At 27.4% G+C, this 23293-nt stretch overlaps 6 protein-coding genes across 10 annotated transcripts; 2 read left to right on the forward strand and 4 right to left on the reverse strand.

Annotated features, from left to right (window-relative positions):
* Positions 1-1028: 1028 nt before the first annotated feature.
* LOC122525806 (D-glucuronyl C5-epimerase B) lies at positions 1029-3769 on the reverse strand. 3 transcript variants are annotated; one of them, XM_043648785.1, is made up of 7 exons: positions 3683-3769; positions 3442-3613; positions 3184-3331; positions 2945-3073; positions 2154-2867; positions 1887-2074; positions 1029-1780 (listed from the first exon to the last, which is right to left on the reverse strand). In XM_043648785.1, exons 3-7 carry the CDS (start codon positions 3322-3324, stop codon positions 1249-1251), a joined length of 1704 nt encoding a protein of 567 aa, XP_043504720.1. In that variant the 5' UTR covers positions 3325-3331; positions 3442-3613; positions 3683-3769; the 3' UTR covers positions 1029-1248. The 3 variants fall into 3 exon arrangements, with proteins under 3 accessions (XP_043504720.1, XP_043504719.1, XP_043504721.1); XM_043648784.1 differs by having other exon boundaries at positions 3442-3707; XM_043648786.1 differs by having other exon boundaries at positions 3184-3346; positions 3442-3707.
* A 37-nt stretch (positions 3770-3806) lies between these two features.
* LOC122525810 (septin-1) lies at positions 3807-6555 on the forward strand. Its single transcript, XM_043648792.1, has 6 exons — positions 3807-3982; positions 4246-4438; positions 4753-5011; positions 5223-5588; positions 5670-5774; positions 5866-6555. Exons 1-6 carry the CDS (start codon positions 3953-3955, stop codon positions 5996-5998), a joined length of 1086 nt encoding a protein of 361 aa, XP_043504727.1. The 5' UTR covers positions 3807-3952; the 3' UTR covers positions 5999-6555.
* An 880-nt stretch (positions 6556-7435) lies between these two features.
* Positions 7436-9135, reverse strand: LOC122525811 (mitochondrial import inner membrane translocase subunit Tim22). 2 transcript variants are annotated; one of them, XM_043648794.1, is made up of 5 exons: positions 8694-9135; positions 8190-8388; positions 7919-8103; positions 7771-7843; positions 7436-7519 (listed from the first exon to the last, which is right to left on the reverse strand). In XM_043648794.1, the coding sequence occupies exons 1-5, from the start codon at positions 8706-8708 to the stop codon at positions 7437-7439; spliced, it is 555 nt and encodes a 184-aa protein (XP_043504729.1). In that variant the 5' UTR covers positions 8709-9135; the 3' UTR covers position 7436. The 2 variants fall into 2 exon arrangements, with proteins under 2 accessions (XP_043504729.1, XP_043504728.1); XM_043648793.1 differs by having other exon boundaries at positions 8190-9135.
* A 113-nt stretch (positions 9136-9248) lies between these two features.
* On the reverse strand, positions 9249-16328 carry LOC122525808 (serine protease inhibitor 88Ea-like). 2 transcript variants are annotated; one of them, XM_043648789.1, is made up of 4 exons: positions 16015-16328; positions 11133-11480; positions 10659-11034; positions 9249-10551 (listed from the first exon to the last, which is right to left on the reverse strand). In XM_043648789.1, exons 1-4 carry the CDS (start codon positions 16135-16137, stop codon positions 9953-9955), a joined length of 1446 nt encoding a protein of 481 aa, XP_043504724.1. In that variant the 5' UTR covers positions 16138-16328; the 3' UTR covers positions 9249-9952. The 2 variants fall into 2 exon arrangements, with proteins under 2 accessions (XP_043504724.1, XP_043504725.1); XM_043648790.1 differs by lacking the exon at positions 16015-16328 and adding an exon at positions 13707-14436.
* A 468-nt stretch (positions 16329-16796) lies between these two features.
* On the reverse strand, positions 16797-20525 carry LOC122525807 (thiamine transporter 1-like). Its single transcript, XM_043648787.1, has 7 exons — positions 20218-20525; positions 19688-19888; positions 19217-19601; positions 18591-19007; positions 17811-18003; positions 17608-17746; positions 16797-17495 (listed from the first exon to the last, which is right to left on the reverse strand). The coding sequence occupies exons 2-7, from the start codon at positions 19808-19810 to the stop codon at positions 17280-17282; spliced, it is 1473 nt and encodes a 490-aa protein (XP_043504722.1). The 5' UTR covers positions 19811-19888; positions 20218-20525; the 3' UTR covers positions 16797-17279.
* A 329-nt stretch (positions 20526-20854) lies between these two features.
* LOC122525809 (transmembrane protein 43 homolog) lies at positions 20855-22806 on the forward strand. Its single transcript, XM_043648791.1, has 6 exons — positions 20855-21065; positions 21126-21308; positions 21383-21615; positions 21702-22002; positions 22080-22285; positions 22412-22806. The coding sequence occupies exons 1-6, from the start codon at positions 21051-21053 to the stop codon at positions 22689-22691; spliced, it is 1218 nt and encodes a 405-aa protein (XP_043504726.1). The 5' UTR covers positions 20855-21050; the 3' UTR covers positions 22692-22806.
* Positions 22807-23293: the final 487 nt, after the last annotated feature.

Raw genomic sequence — 23293 nt, forward strand, 5'->3', positions numbered from 1 at the left:
ATTTAGTTATTATGAATAATTCTTGTGCAGTATCTATCGTCTAATTTATTTATATGATATTACAGTTCTATTTCAAAGATCATTTAAATGTTTTTATATTTCGATGAAAGGATTTCAGTATATTTAGCTTTTTACTTACATGAAAATAGTAATTAAGAATTTTTGCAAATTATTTCCTGAGTTACTACAATCACTTTGAATGTAAAAAAATATACAATCACTAAATGCTACTATCACCAATATTATTTTCTACCCTGTTTTCTAAACATTGCATTGATATTTTTCATCTGTTTATCTATATATTTCTATTTTTGCAATAAAATATTAAATATGACAGCAAACTATTTCTGAATTATAATTAAATATAAATCATAAATATATAAAAATTATTTGAAATTTAATTAGACATAAAAATATTAAATTAAATTAAACAAATACTAATTATATTTATGAGGTATATTTAAATAATGAAGGCAAACGTATGTAAATATGTTACGTTATTAAAAATATAAAAGAATTATTAAAATATCCATAATACTTATGCTTTGTATATAGTCAAATTGTCATTTTAATAAATGAAAAGCAGATAAAAGTGGAAATATGCTTAAGAAAGTGTTTTGTATGGTTAAAGCTAATATTCAATAACTGCTTGTTGCTGGGGTGACCTATATTTGTTATAAAATTTATTATACTTTTAATATATATATATATCAGTATAAATTTATATATTGCATGACACCTTCTCAAGGTTTTTTCTTCTAGCTATTTGATATTAATGATATTAAATATTAAAGATTACAAAATACTTCATATTATATGTTCATGCAGAGAAATTAACTGATTGAATTTCAATTATAATTGACTACTTAAGTACATGTATTATACTTGCATAAAAATTAATTTATACAACTAGTTTACTAGATAGCATTTATTATTATCCCTATTGAAAATGATAAATACCTTTAAAAAACTAATTCACGAATAAATGATATACATTATCAAGAAAGATATATTTTTAAGCGTGTGTGTGCGTGAACTACAAATAATTTTTATAAAAACATTTATATGTACATATAAAAACAATTGAACGCACGTACCTGATATCTGTTCGTTTTAGTCATGGTTATTCAAATAAAATCTCTAAGAATGTGAAACTCAAACAAGTGAAGAAATTATATCGGATATTAGTTATAAATATTAGGACACAATGTAGTCATTTTAAGTACAAATATATAAATGTAAATGCAATTAATTATGAGCAGCCTTTTTACCATTCATGTATCCGATCCACCTTTCTGCAGTTGCAGTAAAAAGTGGATCATTATCAATGGTATTAAGAAGAAGAAGCTGATTAACATGTGTGGAATGATAATCCCACCTAGCTAAATTAGGAGCTATTTTTAAAGTAAAATGACGTAAATCATATGTCGTACCTGATCCGGTATCATACAAAGTTAACATATTTTTTAGTGAGATCATTCCTTGATTAAATAATCTTGATGCCTCATTTGCATCTTTACCTGTTGCTATACTTTTTAAATCATAGAGTCCAATGAGGGAGTATATAAATCCATTAAGAATAAACGAAGGTGGATTTGTAGGATATTCTTCGTACCAAATATATTTGCCTAAAAATAGAGCTGCTACACCTCCTTTACTAGATGATAATTTAAATGGCCTTAAACCTCTCACTGCAGCTTGTAAATATTTTTCTTCTCGAGAATGATAATAAGCTCGCGCCAATACTGAAATAGCATGTCCTTGACCCATACTGGAATACCTTAAATAATATATTATGTAAAAATAATAACTAATATATTCAGTTTGTGTGCTGTAGAAAAGTTAACGCATTAAAAAATTAGTATAAATAAAATGCTACAATATACCATCCAGGTTCCAGCGTAGCCATACCAGTAGAAACTCTTCTTCTAACTGGATTCGGCCATCCACCAGAAGTAATATTTTGATTAGCGACAAACCATTTAGCAGCATCATAAAATTGTTCCATATGTTCGCTTGTTGATAATGTAATATTATCGATCATTCCAGAACCATAAAGAGTTATTCTAATAATCTATAATAAAAATATAAATTAAATTATTTATATATTCATTTAAGATCAATTTGTTCACCTTAAAGCGATATATAGTTACCTTTAATTTAGATCGTGAAAGTTTCTTTTTACTTTTATCATTCAAATATAATCCTTTTTGTAAATCAATAACTAAATCTCTGGTAAAACGTTTCCATTGATGATTGTTTTGTCCAATTCCATAATATATATGATTCTTATAGGTATGTAACATTACATTATTTGCCGTATAATGTAAGTTATACATATCTTTCTTTTCTCTAGATTGCAATGTAACCATAATGCTACCATTATCCTTAATCTTTAGATCCCATTTTAATACAAGATCTAATACATGATCCAGTTTTAAACTTATTCCAGAAGTACTCGTTTCAGGTGTTGCGAATTTCGTAACATAACTATTAACTTGTTTGTCATATATTCGAGAAATAACAGATCCCTGAGGAACAGACCATTCTAGTTTGAGTTTATCAGAATCTTTTATCAATTTTCTGTAAGGTTCAGGTTCTGTTAAATTTTTGCTATAATGGGACAATCCAAATTGGGCAATTTGAGTTGGATAATAATATCCTTGACTTTCCCATTGCGTGGATATTGGTACACCATCGCTACCACTAACACACTTTACTCTTTCTCTAACTTCAACATTATAATTTTCAAATGTCATAAATACCCCTCGAGGATCATATTTACCCTTGGGAGTTACAATTTTGGAGTAACTGTGTAACCACTCAAATCTTTCTAATCCATCGTATGTTGCCAATTTACCATAAATCTATTCATATTAGGTTAGATAAATTGTTAACACTGTTAAACTATATATACATATTCATTACTTCAATTGATACTTACTTCAAAATATTTATGAATGAATGAAAAGGGTATGTATACTTCATCTCCTTCTTTCCGACAACCAATTGAATAATCACCATTTATAGAACAATCTATTTCTTGATATCCTGGTTCATTATTTACTTTTTCCTTAAAAACAATTTAATTTATAAATATTATTAATACAGTGATAATTTTCAATTTGTTTAACAATAAAACAATTAATGATTACGATCAATTGAAATACTTGATTAACTAACTTTATGTTGAAACTGATATTTCCAATCTGTTGGCCTTAGGAAGAAAGGATATCCACAATTGTTCCATGATGTTAATAAGGAACTTATAACAGCAACAATCAATATTAATAAAGTCGTTTTGTAATTCATTCGCATCATCATATGTAAACTTTAAAAAAAAAACCTGTGTCAGGAATGGATGAAAAAGATATAAGTAAAATGGACTAAATCGAATGTCTATGTATATGTATATACATATACAACTAATTATATTCGAACCTTTCATTGTAATGTTTTCTTTATTTCAATTCGATCCTATATGTGCATAATATTACAAACGATTAATACGATTTTTCACATTATTATGCATTTAAAGTAGTTTCGTTCACCTCAAACATTGCACTTTCTTGCAAGTAAGTAGTACAATATATACATATATGTATACCATCCTCTAGTTAGGAAAAATTCATTAATATTAACAACGTCAAAACCAATTGGAAGTAGGTCATCAAATACATACGTTAAGGCAATACGATTTACTAATATAAATTTTGCATTATAATTTAAATATACGTGTATATATACATTAATTTATCTAATTATAAAATTGTTTGATTAAAAGATCTCGTTGTATGTTGGTAGCACTGCTAGAAGACATTTCGGTGTTTTAACTTGTTCTGTCTTCTGTCAGTTCGTAAGTAATAAATCCAAAAATTGTTTATAAAGCATTTCCCTACAAGCTGTTGAATTCCTTTCAAATCAACATATTTGTTCAATATTATAGGGAAGAATGTCTAGCGAAAGAGAAAACGTTAAAACTGTGAGTATATTCATGAAGATTTACATACAACTTGAACTTAACATATATTTAACAGTAATATTATTTTATAGTAACCTATAAAACAATAAAAATATTTTATTATTTGTAGTTTTGAAGTTATTAATCAAATTTTACAATATTTATTAAATTTTAACAAGATTTATATATTTTTTTAATATACTTTATTAATTTCCTTTCTTTTAATTATTTTGTTTATTACTTAACCGTATATTTTAATAAAAAATATTATTAATATTTAACAGTTTACTAGTCCTGAAGCTCCAGGCTATGTAGGTTTTGCAAATTTACCTAATCAAGTGCATCGAAAGTCAGTGAAAAAAGGATTTGAATTTACACTTATGGTCGTTGGAGAATCTGGCCTTGGAAAATCTACGTTAGTTAATAGTTTATTTTTAACCGATTTATATCCAGAAAGAATAATTCCTGATGCTGTTGGTAAGCATTGTTAAAATAACTTAATATGAAATTATTTTGGTTTTGTTTTTTAATTAGTTAGTTGTAATTGACAAGTATACTCGTCATGGAAAAATTGCTATATTTTGTGTTATCGCTTCATTGTTGCAATGCAATTTAGATATGCAATTTTTAAAGAGGTCACCACAGCTAACTCATTAAATAACAAACGGTAATTACTTGTTCCGCATGACAAGTACGTATACTCGTTAATAACAACTAACTGGTTAAATATATTTTTTTATCGTTGGATTTGATAATGTTATTAATAAATGAGTATTTATATTTATATACAGAGAAAACTAATCAAACTGTAAAACTTGACGCTTCCACGGTAGAAATTGAAGAAAGAGGCGTTAAACTTAGACTTACAGTTGTTGATACACCTGGTTATGGAGATGCTATTGATAATACAGATAGTTTCAGAGCCATTATTCAATATATTGATGATCAATTTGAAAGATTTTTACGCGATGAAAGTGGATTAAATAGAAGAAATATAGTCGATAATAGAATACATTGTTGTTTTTACTTTATTTCTCCATTTGGTCATGGGTAAGAATTTTTTTGTATCTATTTAAATATTTCTAAGTGGATTTTGTTATATTAATACATTTGTGACCAGTATTGTTCAGGTGAGACGTTTAATTGGATACTGCATATAACAACTTAAAATATAAAACATATTAATATATTAAGAAATAATATTATAATTTAACCAAAAATATATGTATAAACAATTATAATTTATTTATTTTCTTAATAGATTGAAACCTTTGGATATAGAATTTATGAAACAATTACATAATAAAGTTAATATTGTACCAGTAATAGCAAAAGCAGATGTACTTACTAAAAGAGAGGTACTACGTTTAAAGAAACGTGTAATGGAAGAAATTGAAGGTAGTGGCATTAAGATTTATCCACTACCAGATTGTGATAGCGATGAAGATGAAGATTATAAAGAACAAGTAAGACAATTGAAAGAAGCTGTCCCATTTGCAGTTTGTGGTGCCAATTCCTTACTCGAAGTTAAAGGGAAAAAAGTAAGGGGACGACTCTATCCATGGGGTGTTGTTGAAGTAGAAAATCCAGATCATTGTGATTTTATTAAATTGAGAACTATGCTCATGTAAGTAAAAAGTTCTAATACAGAAAAAACTGTATTATTATAATTCAGTGCAATCAGTAATAATTGTATGTATTATTTTAGAACACATATGCAAGATTTACAAGAAGTTACACAGGAAGTACATTATGAAAATTATCGTAGTGAAAGATTAGCTAAAGGAGCTCCGGTCCCACCAAGACGGCAAACGTAAGAATATTTGAAAATATATAAACTATAATAATTTATTTCTAAACAAAAAAGTATTAATATAAAAATAATTTTCTTTCTTGTGTAATAGAATTGTTGAGTCGGAAAAAACTACTTCTGTATCAGAGAAAGATCGTATTTTACAAGAAAAAGAGGCTGAATTACGTCGTATGCAAGAATTATTGGCAGTAATGCAGGCACAAATGCAACAGCAACAGCCATAATGAAATAAATGTTGGACAAACTTGAGGAAGAGCTTCGGCTCTATAGGTGCCAAAAAAGTTTATAAAATATATGTGACATACAAGAATGTAGCTTTAAGAGACAATTTAATTTTTACAAGCTTCTATTTAGCTGATATATGCGTTATATAAGAACATTCTTTAATGCATAGTTCTTTTTAACTACTGCTTGCATACAAATATATTTAATATTTGGTAGTCTAATATTTTTTTGAATTAACAAGATTTAATATGTAAGATAAATAGGACAATTATTGATACATAGTGCAAAATAATTATATCTTTGATACCAATACCATTGCAAGTTAAAAGAAGATAATGAGAAGAAAGCGACAGTTGTCATAAGTGCCTTGTAATTCTTTATTTTGTTTCAAAAAGTTCTGGTCTGAAAATTTCGTGAAACAATATTGAACAAAAATTATGAGAAATAGGTCTCCTAACGAAAGTAATTTATGTTATGACTACAACACATTTCATGTCTACTTATCTTTTAAAGAATAACTATATATGAAATAATTAAAAGGAGGCAAATATCAAAGTATCTTATATTGTGCTAAAACCAAAAAATTCCAAACTAATATATTATATTTGTTTAGATACTGTGAAAAGAATCTCGTATTTAATTTAAAAAATAGAATTCATGTCAATGTTATATAATATACATTATAATAACATATAATTTTAAAAGACTTTAGATATGGTATAAACATTTTTTTAAATTATCATTGTTCACAAATAGTATATGAGTAAAATTATACTCATTTGTACAATGAGAAATATGTCTTCGAATATACAAATATTTTTCGTATTTGTATATATATATGTATACTTTCCTGACATATCTAATTCAAATAGATTATGTGATATCATGTATTTGATGTGTGATCGTGCAGAAGGTTTTAAAAAAAATTAAAAATATAAGACTGCAGTTTCTTTTAACAACAAAATATATTATAACTTAGAAAAGATATTGTTTACTAATATGGAAAATTATCCAAAAATAGATGACAACATTTTGCACATATTTATCTAACAAAGGTATTATGTGAAAAGTATTAAGAATTATTCCAAAAATGCATTTAATTTACTTCATTTTTATTTACCAGAATGTTAAGATATAACTTAGTATTTTTATAATACAATTTAATAGTATTTTGAGGTATATAAAATAAATAAAGAAAGAATAGTTCAATCGATCAGTGGGAGTACAGACAAGTTTTAGATAATTTAAGATGAACAGATATCAATTTTTCACATATTTTATACCTTGACCATTGTACTTATTTTTAAGCATTTATACGTATTTATATATTATAAACATGTTTTATGCTTTTTTATGTATTATAAATATGCGCAGTATATGCAAGCTTTTATATCTTTTCTATAGAAATACATGAATTGTAATTCCATTAAACAGTGTTTATGATTTGTGCATGTAATAATCTATTGCAGTAGAAAATGCTGCAAATCCTGCAGCACCTATTATTCCTGCTTTTACACCAGCTAGAAACAAATAAAAATTTAATGTATCTATCATCATATTATTTTAACCCTTTTGATACTATCAATGACTATAGTCATTCAATATTCAATTTTTTATTTTATTTCATGATAAAATTTATGCTCATGTTATAATTAGCCTGCACAGTAGAATTTTATTAGCAATGCAAGTATCTATACAGCAGAAGCGTACTCGAAAATGATATAGCTGTATTGAAAGGATTAAATATTGACAACAAATAATAAGTCGATACCTCTTAGGCCTATTAGACCACCCGTCACACCGCCTGCATAAGTACCATTTTTCCAATCAGTTTTACCTCTATACTAAAATTAAAATAAAACTTAAATAAATTTTATTTAAATAAATACAATTGAATTTGTGTGTGAGAAAGAACTTACAGATTCTATGCTACATTCAACGGCTGAAAATACTAAACCCACAGCGGCAAAATTCTTCGCATAACTAAGCGTTGTCATTTTCATTTCTCTAAATATTTCACGTGCAGTTTGTTTTTTATCTACACTTGTCATATCCGGATTTACGCTTGATGTAAATAAACCTATAGCAGCTCCTAATCCATATCCTACAAATATCATACTAGTATATAGTATCTTTTGTTTAAGATTTATAATAAGTGTTAAATATATATATATATATATGTATATATACCAAGTACACAGCTCATAATACTCTTAAAGACACAACTTTCCATAACTCTTTCAACCATTTTTTCTTCATTAGTTTTAATTTGTACAGGTCCTATCGTTGTTGGTATAATAATATTTTCTCTATATCTTTCTCGAATTCCTATTAAATGTACAGCCAATTTATCCCATTCTGCATTACTCATAAAAACTTTTTTATTTTCCTGCGTTGAAAGATCAGCTGATTTAGATTGATCCATAAATAACATAATTGTATTATATTGAGATCAAAGTTTGTTAATAGTTCATTTTACAATGTAACATCAAAATTATTATAGAGAACTAGGCGTAGGAATTAAAAAACTTTATCATTAATTTTATCAATAAAAACTTTAACGATAACTTTTGGCAAATGTAATTTCTACAATATAGACATATATTTGTACTATTTATCACATGTATATTTATATTCCAATTATATATTTCATATAAGTTTGTTTTTTATAAACCACGTGTTGCAATCATTTACCAAATGCAACTGCATAAGCTGACTGGAGTAGTCAGTATGGTGTACATAACTAAAATATTTATTTGATTGTTGTATGTGTGTGTGTTTAAATCACAATTTCTTCGCTAGATGGCAGTTGCATGCTCATTTTAGACTAATTTAATAAGAAATTTGAAAAGCGCGCCAACTTTCTTCCTATTTAAAATTGTACTATTACGATTTAAATTAAGTAATTTTGTAATTACTTTTTTAAATAAATTTTGTACAGAAATTGTTTATTTACTAAAATTAACACTTATGGAGGACATATTTAAAAGTAATTTAATATAAGACAATGATAAAATCACAATTTCTTACAAATATAAAGATGGAAAATGTCATTGATAATACATAAGAAAAATAAGAATTATCTTATTTTTCACGTTTATACGGTTTTATTTATTCGTATAATCAAGCATAAGGTGCGAAAAATTCTTTAAAATATTCTATATAAAAAAATGTCACAATATAAAGACAAAATAATTATACAATAGATATAAGACAATTATATAGATATTATAAAAAAAATAAATATAGTTTAACTCATAACATGTATGTATTGTTTGATTGGTTAGAATATTTTTAATAGGAATCAGTGGCATTTTTATGATATTTCCAACCATTTCAATTTTTTTTTTTTCAATACAGACACACTTTCAAATTTAAACAATTACCGAAATATATATGATTTGTTACCAATATCATATACCTATCTATTATTTCGATATAATTTATCTAATAAACAAATTTATACAATAGAAACATTGAGTATATCTCTATGTAACTAGATGTAATTTTACAAAATACAATTTAGTCATGGATATAAAGGAAGGATACACTTTACTTCCTTCACGATTAATCAATTGTCATATTGTATCATAAAAGAAAAATTAAATATATAAGCAATAATAGTTATTAAAATCTGTAATTTGTTCATTTTTGCGTATCCTTTGGTTGAAAGCAACAAAACTTATAAACATTGTGTAATTTTTAATAACACGTATCATTGATTCAAACAAGCACTCAAGTATTCGAGGCATTATCATCCATTCGTCCATCCATTAATCTATTTATTTATTCATCCGTATCTTATTAACTCCGGAACGATCGTGCTGAAGAATAAACACGGCTGATTTGCGAGCATGAATGACTAATGTCATCTGCACAATCATTCCAGGTATTTAGTACAAAGAATGAGGAACCGCGTACTTTGAGGGACATTTATCTTTTAAGCAAGATCATTAAGCAGGTATTGATGAAGTCGGATTACCGGGCATACGATAAATACCGCTGAACAATATACTATCCATTGTTTTATCATAAATGAAATATATAAATGGATGATTAGCATTAAAGACAGCCGGTTCAGATGGCCTGCTCGAACGGAAAGTAAATAATGCCGTTGCTGCTGCTGCTGTCGTACCCTCTTCAGTAACCTCGATTTTAGCTTTATGAACACCGTCTCCCAAATGAAGAGTTTCTTCACCGTCAGCTACGAAATCTCGCAAATCAGCCGCATTAGGTCCTACTAGGTCTTGAAGACCGAGTTGAAGAAGAAGAGTTTTAAATTCTAACTCTCTTTCCAATTCGAATCGTGGTAAGGAGACTTCGACTTGTCTCGATGACATTCCATCTTTAAGAAGTATTTGTAATTCCATCGCATCAGCATCATTGGAGATACGATGAAGAACGTTCCTGATACCTCCATCTCCTTGAATTCGACTCGGATCATCGTTCAAAGATCTGGCTGCTGCGAAAGGTGGTAGTAGAATGAACATTGAGATTTCTGAACCTTTATATGGAAGTTCAAGAATGTGCGCTCCCAATTCCTCCGAGACGACTGTTGAACAAACGAAGATGATACGTTTTACTTTTCTTTATCGGTTTATATAGTAATATCCAAATATATATGCGTAATATACGTATATCCAAATGTATTTCACTAACCGTGATTGAATGTGTTCTTTTGACGCATGAATGTAATTACGGAATTTTGCTTGCCAGGTGTATAGAAAATATCTTTTTTCGAATTAGCTGGTTCGAAACGACTTTGCCAGAGACCTTTGAAGTAAACGGCATTAACCAAGACGAGATCCGTACTTCTATCGATACTATCTACTGGTAGTAGGTCACGGATATGACCCTTTGTAACGTTACTGACCCAATTGTTTATAACAGTTCTTACTTCTTCTGGATTGGTCATAAAGTCGGTCTTCATTAACTCATCACCGAACAAATCCAACATGCATTCACGCAACTTTTTTGCATCCGTTACCCAAAGCCGGTTTGCGGACCTGTATTCGTAATTGCTTGACCCATTTTTCTGAAAAGAGTTTAAATAAAAATCATCGCTTCTTATCGAGGTCGAGCGTTTCGCTCTTGTTTCACGAGAAGCCTCACCTTGAAACGAATCATTCTTACCTTTTTACTTTGCTGTAAAGATTTCTCAAAAGAGTAATATCTCATAACGTCGACTTTCGATAAATTATCCGGAATATACAAAGCTTTTTTTAAGGATGCCTCCGTGTTACCACGTGCACCAAAATACGCTAAAAGCAAGGCATTGTAAATGCTATCAGGACTGAGAAATATACTGTTCTCAGTTTCAATTTCAGCGGACTTCTTTAATGCATCTAGGGCAAATTTGTAACGACCTTGATCGAGTACCTTTTTCGAATCCGGATTCATATGAGTGGGATTATCGTTGTCTGTTAAACATTGTGCCGTGATACCACCGATCAACGTTAATAACAATAATAATGGCATTGCCTGAAAAAAGAAATAAATATGGATTACTTTTTAAAAGTTAATGACATCATTTCTTTTTTCGTTTCTTTTTTTTTTGGATGAATCAAATGCTTTAACAATTCGCATTCGATTGCCTATAAGAAGAATTTCATAAACGTCAAGGATACAATTCTGAAAGGCTTACACTCGCAATGTCGCGTGTTTTCCTATGTGTTACGAAATCATTTTAGCGCATGAGCAAGCGAAGTTTTAATCCTATGCTTTTTTTTCTTTCTTTCTTTCTTTCTCATAAAAAATGTCCAAGAACAATAATAATATATTTACGTATGCCGAATAGATAAAATAAATAATTAATTAGACGAAATGTTCTAATTTTATTTTATCAAATTTTTTGTCTTATTTCTCGTTAGACAGAAAGATTTCAATGCGTGGATTTAAAAGGATTCATGAGAGGCTACCTAGAAAGTTGACAACCCGTTTCTCCGTATAAATAGTTTTCTTTAAAACATTTTATCGTTTGGAGAAAGCGATAAAATAATTCGTATAAATAAAAAGTGAATGAAATAAGAGATTAATAAAAGCATCTTGTTAGTCGAAAGATCAATTCTACAAGTGTCCTTATAATTTCTTCATCATTTTAATTTGACATTGCTACATGTGATATTAGATATCTCGAACGAAAGAAACAATTTTACGTATTAACTTTTTCCTTCTCGTTGATTTCTTATCTTATTATCTAAAGTCGCATAGATCAAAAAGATTATTATTTTTCCTCAATCGAGAAGAAAAGATTTCGTAAATTAAGACACTCCGTTTGTACGAGTGAAAGCAGCGAGTAGTAAAACCATGACATCATGTAATTCAACTTTCTTGCTTTAAACGAACAGGAAACTTATGTATGACAAGACAACAACTATTCGTGTGACGAAATTTACACCGCAACGCCTACGTTTTATGTTGAAGATGAAAATATGTACACATATGTATTATTACAACAACTACATAGTAGTTATTTCTCTTGAGAAACATGCGAAAGAAAAAAGAAATATCTTCCTGGTATTATTTAGATTAACTACTGACCTAATTGCTGCTGCTGCTGCTTCTTATCGTTATTCTTTGTCTTAACAAATTTAATTGGAAAATTTAATATATTTCTTTTTTCTCCTTTTTTTTTTTCAAGGACTGCTGTTTCTTCTTCGTTCATCGCGATATATATCGCATAAGAATTCTTTACACGAATACGTAGTCTCATTCGTAAATCGATCACGCAGGAACGTATTTAACACAAGTCACAAGTTTGAATACGTAGGAGAAAAGATATATGTATTTTCTTTCTCTTTCCTTTTCGCTCTCTCTTTCTCTCTCTGTTAATCTTGAAATATATTCTATTTTAAGTTAGAAGCTTAAGTCACACAGATTAATTGCTATATATATTTAAAGTACAAAGGTATATAGATGTAATATATTTATATACCATTGACGAAGGATCATCATTTTTATCACTATAGTTATATTTATTTAACGAATAGAAAAATTGTTTATAAATTGATTGATATATTTTTCTGTATCTGTTTTTACATCTTGTAAAAGTAACGTAAAGAAATAGAAAGAAATAGAAAGAAATAGAAAGAAATACATTGATAACTTTAATGATACATAAACATTTTCGTAAAGGGTTTTGTGTAACTAAAGTGGATAATCGCAGGAAATACAGTGTAGATTTGCATTAAAGTGCGGTTTTCTTATCGTAAGAGGTTAGTTAGGCGATAGGATTCAGTATTTTCTTATTTAAGTATTATACCATTCAAATGAGATACTGATTATAAGAGTTAATCTTTGAACAAAGAGCGTATAATATCAAATCTTATCTGTAGTGAATGACTATAAATACGAGGATAATGTGATTAGGTGACCGATATTTTTGGAGTTTCGAAAATGGTCATGGTCATTGGATGAATCATTCGTCACATTCGTTTTTGAAAGTGAACCACCACCACGTGAATAAATTCATTAAATTAAAATACGTCAGTGAAAATCACCTGACGTTCATGTTTATAAATGTGAACATTTTGTTAAGTATGCTACCGTATCTTTCATTCATGTTATTTCATTTCATTTTGTTTAATAAAGAAAACTTGACTGTACATGTAAATATAAAAAAAACAACAACAACAACAAAAATTTATGAAATACACGATGCAATGAGAAAATTTGCAGGAAGACATTTGACTTGAGTATTGGACTTACCGATTCGGAGAACATTGTTTTGCTTCTTTGATAACGATAACTCGAGTAACTTTCTTTAATAACGTTCTATGGAAAAAGATATACAAACGTACTCCTCTTTATTGAGTTTTAAACGGAACTAAGAGACTATGACGATCCAGGCACGGGAGAGATGGTCGTTTTCTATAAGCCCCACCAAGAAACTTCGATGTCGCGTCATACTTGAATCGAGTATATTCTTTCGAATGACTCGAACTCGTGTTTCTCTTTTTTTATCCCACTCCTTTTCTCCAACCTACTACGTCTTCTCAACGTATGTAAGTATATATACATATATATATATTTACTTACATACATGCTTACTTCCTAAACGTTGGAAATGCCCGAGGAGTCATAATTGTTTTCTCCTCAGGAAATTCCTCAAGGAGAATGAACACGATTCGTATTGATTTTCGCGCGCTAAAAATCGATCTCGATTTATTTGTTCTTTGTTATCTTATATTTACTTTATGAGTATATTTATCTTTTTTCTTCTTTGATTACTGACAATTTTGACTGGCCATTTTCCTTACGGAGGTATGGAATATTCCACTGTTAGCGATGCGTTAATCAATCAGTAAAGTTCGCAAAGAACAATCAATAATTATGTTCGACAGTGAAAGAACCGTAAATTTAATGAAAATCAACCAGTTAGTCAAAATGATAAATTTGTACATATCATTTTACAGCATTCAACGATAAACCGAGTAACTTGAGATTGAAAACAAATAAATCTTCCAAGTAAACAAAAAGACATCTATTATTTTTATTGAATCTTGTTTAATTATCGTTAATAAAACCTATTTTTAATGAATACTTCTCATTGATGGAAAACGGTAAGTGATTTAAATACTTTAATTATTTAACTCTCCGTTTTACATTCACTAGTTCAGCATCTAATTCACATTTCTGAAAATCATGTTCTGCTAAAGTCTTCACGATTTGACCAATAATTGATCTCAAGCATATTTTACGACACAGAATATAACAATTTTTATAAGATTATCATTGACGTTTTAAATTTCATTCGAACGAACAGTTATATTAGTTTCATATCGCAGTTTAATATTATAAAAAATCGTTTACTATTTCTTTTTGTTTTTTTTATAGCCAGTCTCTTATACTCATCATTCTTGAGACTGACCTTAAGTAGAGAAAGCGTGCAACTTGATAATCCTTTTAAAACTTGTATCATTTATTTCTCAGATTAAACAACAATGTCTTGACTCGAGATAAGATATAAGGTCAAGATCATTAAAAGAGATTAAATGAGACAATAAAAATGATTCTAACCGAGGATCGTATTTATTCGAATTGTTAATAATTTTTAAAAGTAGTAATAGACGTCGGATTGGGAACGTTATATCTTCTTGTTTCTTTTTCTTTTTTATTTGTTTGAATCTTTTGGAATTTATTGTAAAACGAATTTTGTATTGATTTAGTTGAATCAACAAAAAATCAGAAAATACCGATTATATCATCGATGCAATCGTTTTATTCTTAAGCATACCGAGCATGGGATTTTCCTTTTCGTTATTACTTTCAAATTTACAATCAATGAGTCTTCTTTCATTGAAACGGCAATACTACAATACTTTAAATGATTTTTATATTATCTCGTCCCAATAGTTTCTTGCCTTTTCTTCGAATTTTTTATTTGTATACTGACGTAAGTTATATACGATCCATTCTGCTCTACTACTTTTCTTCATAAAATCGATTGTATATAATTGGCAGTAAAATAACATAAAATAAAAAATATTATGCATGTAAAACTTATTAAAAAAAAAACAAGAAACTTTTGCAATGATCTGAATATATTCTAATAATAATAATTTGCATTTTATTTACAATATTATTAATCCGTAGATAGATTTAATATTCATTTATATAGCTTTGACATGCGTTCTCTTTATTTGTTGCATAAGTACAGAAGCTAACAACACAATTTTTAATGTCCAGTTCGCGTAACAACTGTGAAGCGTGAAATATTATATCTAGGGTAAAGTTTTTAATTTCAACGAGTTATTTTTTTTTTAAAGAGACGATACGTACGATAGAATCAACATGTACGATTAAAGAACATGATTAATTTTCATTATCGATTCAATAATGAAAATCGATCGAAAATCAATCTTCGACGCAACTTGTAACGTGACCATATTTCTTGATAACACACAAGTATATGTGTACGATATATATCTACTTATGCAGATCCATTCCAATATAAAAATCTTCAATACAATGCAATTATCGCATTTTTATCAATGTTAAGCAATGATTATCTTACCCGTGATTGTACCATTGTTCTTCCTCTTGTTTTACAAATATCAAAGTGTTTTTTTTTTTTTATTGTTTCTTCTAATTGTAAGACACTCGTTATGATGGCAAATAAACAACAACCATCTGACATGCATGTAGTGCACGAACTGCAGTACTATGTAACATCGTTGCTTTATATGCTCTTGTTGATTTTTAATAAAGAAATTGTACGTCATACCACGTCGACTTGATTTCCCCCTTCCTCTATTTTCATCGAAAATGCTTTTACGCGTATTTCCGATTCACTATGTATTTTTTAATTGATTTTATATAATTGCAATATGATCAGAAGGAATTTTCCCACAAGATTTTACGATTAATACGTTTGTATCGATAATGCGATTTCCAATAAAACATATATCATTCGTACTTTGTGATGTGTTCAAGTATAAAAAAATATAATCTTGCTGATTCAAAATATTCGCGAGAGATTTAATGTATTTATTTCATCGTAAATATATAAATTTATATATTATATTAATATTTATATATTAGAAAAAAATTTTATTTTTTATTTTTTCAATAATTTTTTTTCTAAAAATTGTTTACTCATAAATATATTAAAATTATATATTATACAGAAATTTTACTAATCGTATAAAATTATACATTTTTATATGCTTTTTTGTTCGTTTATTTCTTTTTGTCTAAATTTGATCGTACGAGCATATATAATTTTAGTTCAAAGAAATATTGCTCATAAAAGTAATAATTAGGAGTTAGGTAATAAGGATACATTAACGATATTATCTTTTTCCGCTTAATTGTATTTATATACAAACCGGAACAGAGACTAATATTTTGACATTTGATATTTGCCTCAATAAATGATACTGTAAAATTCTTTTATGATGTATTATTTTTTTTGCATCACAAATAATAATATGATATTCATTTTCGTTCAGGATGGAATGATATATTCACTCATTATTCAAATAAAATATATAATTAACAATTATAAAATACATAATACTCTGTTATAATACATATTATTCTATTATTCGTCTTTGTACTCTCCCTTTTACGGGTTCGAAGCACTTTTCTATTAACACCTTCTTACATTTATTCAATACTACGATACGTCGCGTCTATATTATTCTATTATTATACGTTAAAATAATAAAATTGTTTATACTAAAATCAAGAAATAGTAAACTGCCTTTGAATATGTAAAGAAATACAATCTTTAAGAATAATATTGTACAATTTTCTCTAGTTACTATATTTACTTAATTAAGGAGTTAAAATAACATTGTTAGATGCCGTAGAATTTGTACGAGTACCAAGCGATTCTTGGTTTTCTATATTTTCTATTGTTGTTTGGGTTTTCTTCTTTTTTAACCATATTTTAAACTTATTACCACTTTTAAAATGTTTTATCATTGCAAATATAGCTATTATTAAAAATATCACAGCCAAAATAACATAATAACAGCCATAAATAAAAAACTGAAACAGAAAATAAATTATTTTAAGATAAAGTAAATAAAATTTTTTATCATATAAAAACAATTTTATCTGTTAGATTAATAATATCGAAATTCAATATGTATCTTCTTACTTGCGATCTGATATCCTTTCCAAGATTGCCATTAATAACTATTAACGTTAACAAACTTTGGAATAATAATGCAAAAAAGATATTTGTACCAAATATTAAACCATAACTATCTTCGGATATATATTTCGCAACTTCAAAGCTATAAAATAACAAAATATAAAATATACGAATTATATAAATACTTAAATCTTAATATGAATTACCTTGCAACAGTGACCATAGTGTGATAAATTACTCCAAATACTATGTAAACGACGTATTGTACCCAAATATTATAACTATAGGAACATAATATGATTAAACCACCTTCCATAAGTGCAAATATTGTTAGCATTATATCTCCTATCAGTGGCCAATTTAATGGTATTTTAGCAACAGTATAAACGGTCAAAGCACCTGATGAGAATTCTTATTTTATAAATAGTTTCATGCATACAATAATATATTGATTATATTTATTTTAGTTCATTAGTTTTTAACATTTATACTTCAAGTTGACGGTAATCCTTTTGCACATTAATTTTAATTATTAAAATAATGTAATATATAAAATTTTAGCTGTGGCAAATCATTTTCTTTAAAGTTTTTAATTAAATAGTGAAACCTCAATTAAAGCCAACAGCAGTAAAGAAAAACTTTTTTTTCAATTTATCTGGACACTTTGGATGTTAAGTTGAAGTTAATAAATGATTCTATATGTGTTTTAAACCTTTAACGAGAAGCAATATCTACAATTATACAAATTTAAAAGTAAATAGATATCAACGATAAACAAAGTTTAGCATATTTTGGTAATCGCTTTAAGAATGCGTCAGGATAATGAATTTAAAAAAAAAAAAGAAGAAAGTAAGTTTGTATGCTGCATGAGTTTTGTATATATTTGACATATGCAAAAAGACAATCGTTAATTCGAAGTGTCCCATTTGAAACAATATTTTTATTTTCTTTTATAGATATTAATATAAAATTGGTAATATATTTACTAATTATTGCATAAATGGCATCTATTGCTCCGTTATAAATCTCATCGTAAGATTTAACAGTCGTTTGCCATACAAGCTGGGCATAACTAGTTATTTGTAAATAGCCACAGGTTGATAATGCCCACCACATGGACCATTTTATGACATCACCATTTGTATACGCATTTAAAAAATGTTTCCATAATAGTACGTAAGCACGTTTTAGTTTGGAAGACCTAGAGGTAACATTTATCTTCGCAGGATCACAGTTTGACTTTTTTTTAAGATTAAGTTCATGACAATTATTATCTTCAAGTGATTTCACGTTATCTGTTGATGATGTGGATTGAATATTTTGATTGTGAATAGTTGAATGAAAATAAATAGATTGTCCTACGGATGGTAAAAAAAATGTCCATAATGTGGCAAATGCAAAGGCTGAAAAAAAAAATGTTTTTTCGTTGATCAATATATCTATCATCGATTTATCTGTGATAGAGAGAGAGAGATAGATTTAATCTTATTATATCGAAATTATCAAGATATATACAAAATAATTAAAAATATATTTGATGATATAAATTTCAGGTCTGCCCATAATATTGTTCACAATAGATTTAAATTGTTATTAAAATTTGTTAATATACCTGCAGCAGTGAGGTAGTTCAACTGATGATAATCTAAGATATGAAAAGAAGATGTTAATTGTGCTATGATTCCACCCATACACCGTCCAACAAGGGTAGCTGCTTTTGTATGACCTGTCACTTCTTGATAATGCTTTTTATCAACTTTTGCATAAATGTACGTATAATATGCCACTTCACAAGAAAGAAACAGACCATAAAAGAATTCAACGACCTGAGTTACTATTATAGTTTTTGCAAGTATTAGTACAAAAAATGTAATAAATCCAGAAATGGAACACAGTATAATAATAGGCTTATATCTTACAAAATCAGTTACCAAAAATATTATCACTAAAGTTAAAAAGTAACTATATGTACTAACTGGATAAATATCTTGATTTACCTGAAAGTTAATAATAAATATATCATTAAAACTGTTTAAGAGTAAGTATTAAATAATAGATTTAAATTTTGAATGATTTTACAAACTTCTGTTTTTGTAAAATTCTTCCATGGTCCTGTTAAGTAATCAGTTATAAATGATTCTGATGGTCTGAAGTTTGTTAACATTCCAAACATACATAAAATGAGAGATATCTTTCTCCAATGCATTGTAAAAAATATATTGTTTATTTTTTGTGTACTTGTTAGAAAATTTAATATTAAATATTTTATTTACTTTTGTTATACCTAGAAATATATAGATTGTTTGTATATATTTAAAGCAATCAAACACATTTCAAATTTTATATTAATGATAAAAAATACATAATAAGAAATATACTTTAGTATGTTTAATTAGAAATATATTATTAACAATTTATAAAGAAAAGTTTTAAGAATTGAGCAAAAAATTAATAAATAAATTTAAAATTAAGAGATTATCACAAAACCTTTCGTGTATCGTTAAGATAAAGAGATAAACTCAGATAAAACTCGATAAACTGGACAAACAAAACAATTTAATACAAATTATATATTTAATCTGAAATTATTAAAACAGATTTATAATAAATTACCATTCTTTAATTCAATAACAATCATTTAATTTGTTATGCTAATAAGCATTTTTAATACCGTGTTCCTTGGAAATACATTTTTAACGTAATATATATTATACGTTTAAAATATTACATGTCAATAAAGTAATTTCAATCAAAATTGTATTATCTCATATAAAAATGTTCTGTTATGTCACATTCGTGTGTATTATGTTTAATTAAGTACCAATTAATAAATTAACCGGATAAACGTCTACTTCTTTACTTACCTCGTGTTCAACGAGGTATGATCCATTGAGTACTGATAGACGACAGCACGAGTTATCTTTTAGTCCTATGATTGTACACAGTATGTAGAAAGACAAACTGCTATTTAAAATTGTTTTTGTCGCCATCTAGCACATTCTAACACATTCTCGATGTGTTAATTATTGTTGATACAATTTCTGTATCTTATGTATAATCTTAATAAGATTCTCAAAAAAATACATTTTCTTGAAAAATATAAACGAATACAAAATATCAAGTAATTGTTTTAATTGTGGATTGTCTATTAAAGTATGTTACATCTCAATAACAACAATAGCAACCAATGAAAAAATTTGCTTTTCCCTGAGATTCAAACATATGATTGGATGTAATTGGATAAAAAACAAGAACTTGACCAAATAAAACTCAAAATTGTTGACATTTCATATTCGATCCTGTAGTGAAATTTATGTGTATACCTGTCTGTCTGTTATGTATATCATACATAATATGTATACTTTTTTGGCCTTAATATTCTTTAAAAATGGAGAATGTTAAATAAAATTGTGTCGAATGTTTATCATGTTTTATGAATATTGGAGATGTATCGTGCAAATGTAAGTATTAGTAATATTCATTAAAGTACTGTTCTTGATTAATTAATTATATTTTTTTAGCAAAATGGACAACAGCAAAGAGCAAATGTTGAACCAATACACCCAAATCGGATTAATGGAAGACAACCTTCACCTATAAATGTTCCAATGTCGGTTTTAGAACAGTTTAGAGAATCATGGTTAACTGCAATTATTGGATCTATTTTATTTGCGACTGGCATGTGTCTGTTGTTTTGGAACGAGGTATGTAATTTGTAAATCATATTTTTTAATCAAACTTTTTGTATGTATAATGAATACATTTGCGTTGTTCTCAGGGAAGAGCAGTAAAAGTAGCATATTCTTTAGATGAAGCTTTACGGAATGTAGCAGTACTTTCAAATCCATTTAAATTGTTACCTGAATTTGAAGGCCGGCTAATACATATTTCAGGACAATTATCTATATCGGAGCCATTAACTGAACCTGATTATGGCATTATTGTGTCAAGCGTTAAATTAAAAAGAAGAGTACAGATGTATCAATGGGTCGAAATTGAAGAAGAAAGAAGGTATTGTATTTGATTGTTAAATATAATTGATTATAAATATTCTTTAATGTAAGTAGAAATACCATTAAATTGAAATACCATTTTAGTTTTGGCGGTGTGACAGAAGATGAGAAACATTACTATTATACGACAGAATGGAAGGATAAGCTTGTAGATTCCGATCATTTCTATATTAGAACTGGTCACCATAATCCAAAAGAAATGCCGATAAAAAGTCAAATACAAACTGCTAATGAAGTTAAAATTGGAGCTTTTATTCTTGGATCTGAATTAAAGAAGAAATTTAATGAATTTGTTGAGATTACCAGCGATGAAAGACCAGAACGAAAAGATATCAAAATGCATTCTGGATTGTATTATCATAGTACAGACTTGTGGAATCCCCAGGTATCTCCATAATAAATAGTGCATTTTTGTGTTTGTATAATATATTCATTGTTTTTTTTTGTTTTTTTTTTTTATAGGTTGGAGACATTAGAATACAATTTTCTTATGCTGGGAAACAAGGTGATATTTACTCCGTTGTTGGAATGATGGAGAAAGGAGTTATCGTTCCTTATACTACATCACACGGAGAAGATATTTTACTTCAAAGGAAACACAAAATAACAGTAGATCAAATGTTTCATTTAGAACACGTGCACAATTATTGGAGAACTTGGAGTATCAGGTAATCTTTTATAGTAATTATTTTATTTAAATATTTTTATATTTTATTTTTAAGAAGTGTCTTATTCTTATAAAATTATTTATTAAGAAACATGTTTTTTCTATAAAAATGCATATCTAATTTCAGAGGACTTGGATGGTTAGTTCTATTTTTGGCGGCAACTTGTTTGGCAAATATATTGAGAACAGTAATACTTAATTCTACATTTTTATGTGGAATAATAGCAATTGAGTCATTAACAATGTCCGTTTCCATGTCCATTAGTTTGTTAGTAATTGGTCTGGCATGGGTATGGTATCGACCTGTAATTAGTCTTTGCTTAGCTTTAGCTTCAATTTTACCTTTTATTTATTCAACTTTAACAGCATCTCAATCGCAACAACGAGATAATTATAGAAGATTATAGTCTTATGCTGGAAATATCAATAATGTATAGCATATCTATTTACAATATTTTTTTTAGTTTTGCTATAAAGTCGCAAAATTTGTATGTACTTTACATAAATAATATTACCAAAGAATGTGAATTTCATTGTTAATTATATATATAGTTATTTATTAAATATTTAAAATAAAACTTTTGTATTATAAAATAGCTATAATGTTTTAGAAATACTTATTATCAAATGTAAAAAATGTGAAATACATCAGCTTATGCAACATATACATTATATACGTATTGATAACATAAAAAAAGTAGTTTATTACCAGAAGCAGTTTCAACGTTGGTTAAGAATATCAGTATAAGATGGCGTTGAATGTCTATTAATTGATCATTGACTTATAGTTTGATCAATGAACTTAAATTAAGTATATTTTCTTCGAATTATGTATTAGCAAAAATGTTTCGAAAAATTATTAAAAGACTAGCATTTTAGAGATAAAATTTAAATCTTAAATAATATTTTTTGAATAAAATAAGTTATCACTTTCCTCCTTATAGATATAGAATCATATATCTAAATAAACAAATTTTCCATAAATTGATAAAGTAAGAAATCTAAATTT

Source organism: Polistes fuscatus, unplaced genomic scaffold (assembly GCF_010416935.1).
Source record: "Polistes fuscatus isolate 324 unplaced genomic scaffold, CU_Pfus_HIC Scaffold9, whole genome shotgun sequence".
In the NCBI taxonomy this organism is placed as follows: Eukaryota; Metazoa; Arthropoda; class Insecta; order Hymenoptera; family Vespidae; genus Polistes; species Polistes fuscatus.

Coding starts and splice junctions, on each gene's coding strand:
- LOC122525806 (XM_043648785.1), bottom strand. CDS start 3,324: ATGATGATGCGAATGAATTACAAAACGACTTTATTAATATTGATTGTT. Junction 2,868..2,944: donor TCATTCATAAATATTTTGAA/GTAAGTATCAAT, acceptor TAATATGAATAG/ATTTATGGTAAATTGGCAAC. Junction 1,781..1,886: donor GCTACGCTGGAACCTGGATG/GTATATTGTAGC, acceptor ATATTATTTAAG/GTATTCCAGTATGGGTCAAG.
- LOC122525810 (XM_043648792.1), top strand. CDS start 3,953: ATGTCTAGCGAAAGAGAAAACGTTAAAACT. Junction 4,439..4,752: donor AATAATTCCTGATGCTGTTG/GTAAGCATTGTT, acceptor ATTTATATACAG/AGAAAACTAATCAAACTGTA. Junction 5,589..5,669: donor AAATTGAGAACTATGCTCAT/GTAAGTAAAAAG, acceptor GTATTATTTTAG/AACACATATGCAAGATTTAC.
- LOC122525811 (XM_043648793.1), bottom strand. CDS start 8,433: ATGTTATTTATGGATCAATCTAAATCAGCTGATCTTTCAACGCAGGAA. Junction 8,104..8,189: donor TATTATGAGCTGTGTACTTG/GTATATATACAT, acceptor TGATATTTGTAG/GATATGGATTAGGAGCTGCT. Junction 7,844..7,918: donor TTGAATGTAGCATAGAATCT/GTAAGTTCTTTC, acceptor TTTTAATTTTAG/TATAGAGGTAAAACTGATTG.
- LOC122525808 (XM_043648789.1), bottom strand. CDS start 16,137: ATGTCAGATGGTTGTTGTTTATTTGCCATCATAACGAGTGTCTTACAA. Junction 11,481..16,014: donor GAACAATGGTACAATCACGG/GTAAGATAATCA, acceptor TTCTTTTTTCAG/GCAATGCCATTATTATTGTT. Junction 11,035..11,132: donor CTTTACAGCAAAGTAAAAAG/GTAAGAATGATT, acceptor AACTCTTTTCAG/AAAAATGGGTCAAGCAATTA.
- LOC122525807 (XM_043648787.1), bottom strand. CDS start 19,810: ATGCATTGGAGAAAGATATCTCTCATTTTATGTATGTTTGGAATGTTA. Junction 19,602..19,687: donor AGAATTTTACAAAAACAGAA/GTTTGTAAAATC, acceptor ATTAACTTTCAG/GTAAATCAAGATATTTATCC. Junction 18,004..18,590: donor TGCCATTTATGCAATAATTA/GTAAATATATTA, acceptor AATTCTCATCAG/GTGCTTTGACCGTTTATACT.
- LOC122525809 (XM_043648791.1), top strand. Junction 21,309..21,382: donor GTCTGTTGTTTTGGAACGAG/GTATGTAATTTG, acceptor CGTTGTTCTCAG/GGAAGAGCAGTAAAAGTAGC. Junction 22,003..22,079: donor CAGACTTGTGGAATCCCCAG/GTATCTCCATAA, acceptor TTTTTTTTATAG/GTTGGAGACATTAGAATACA.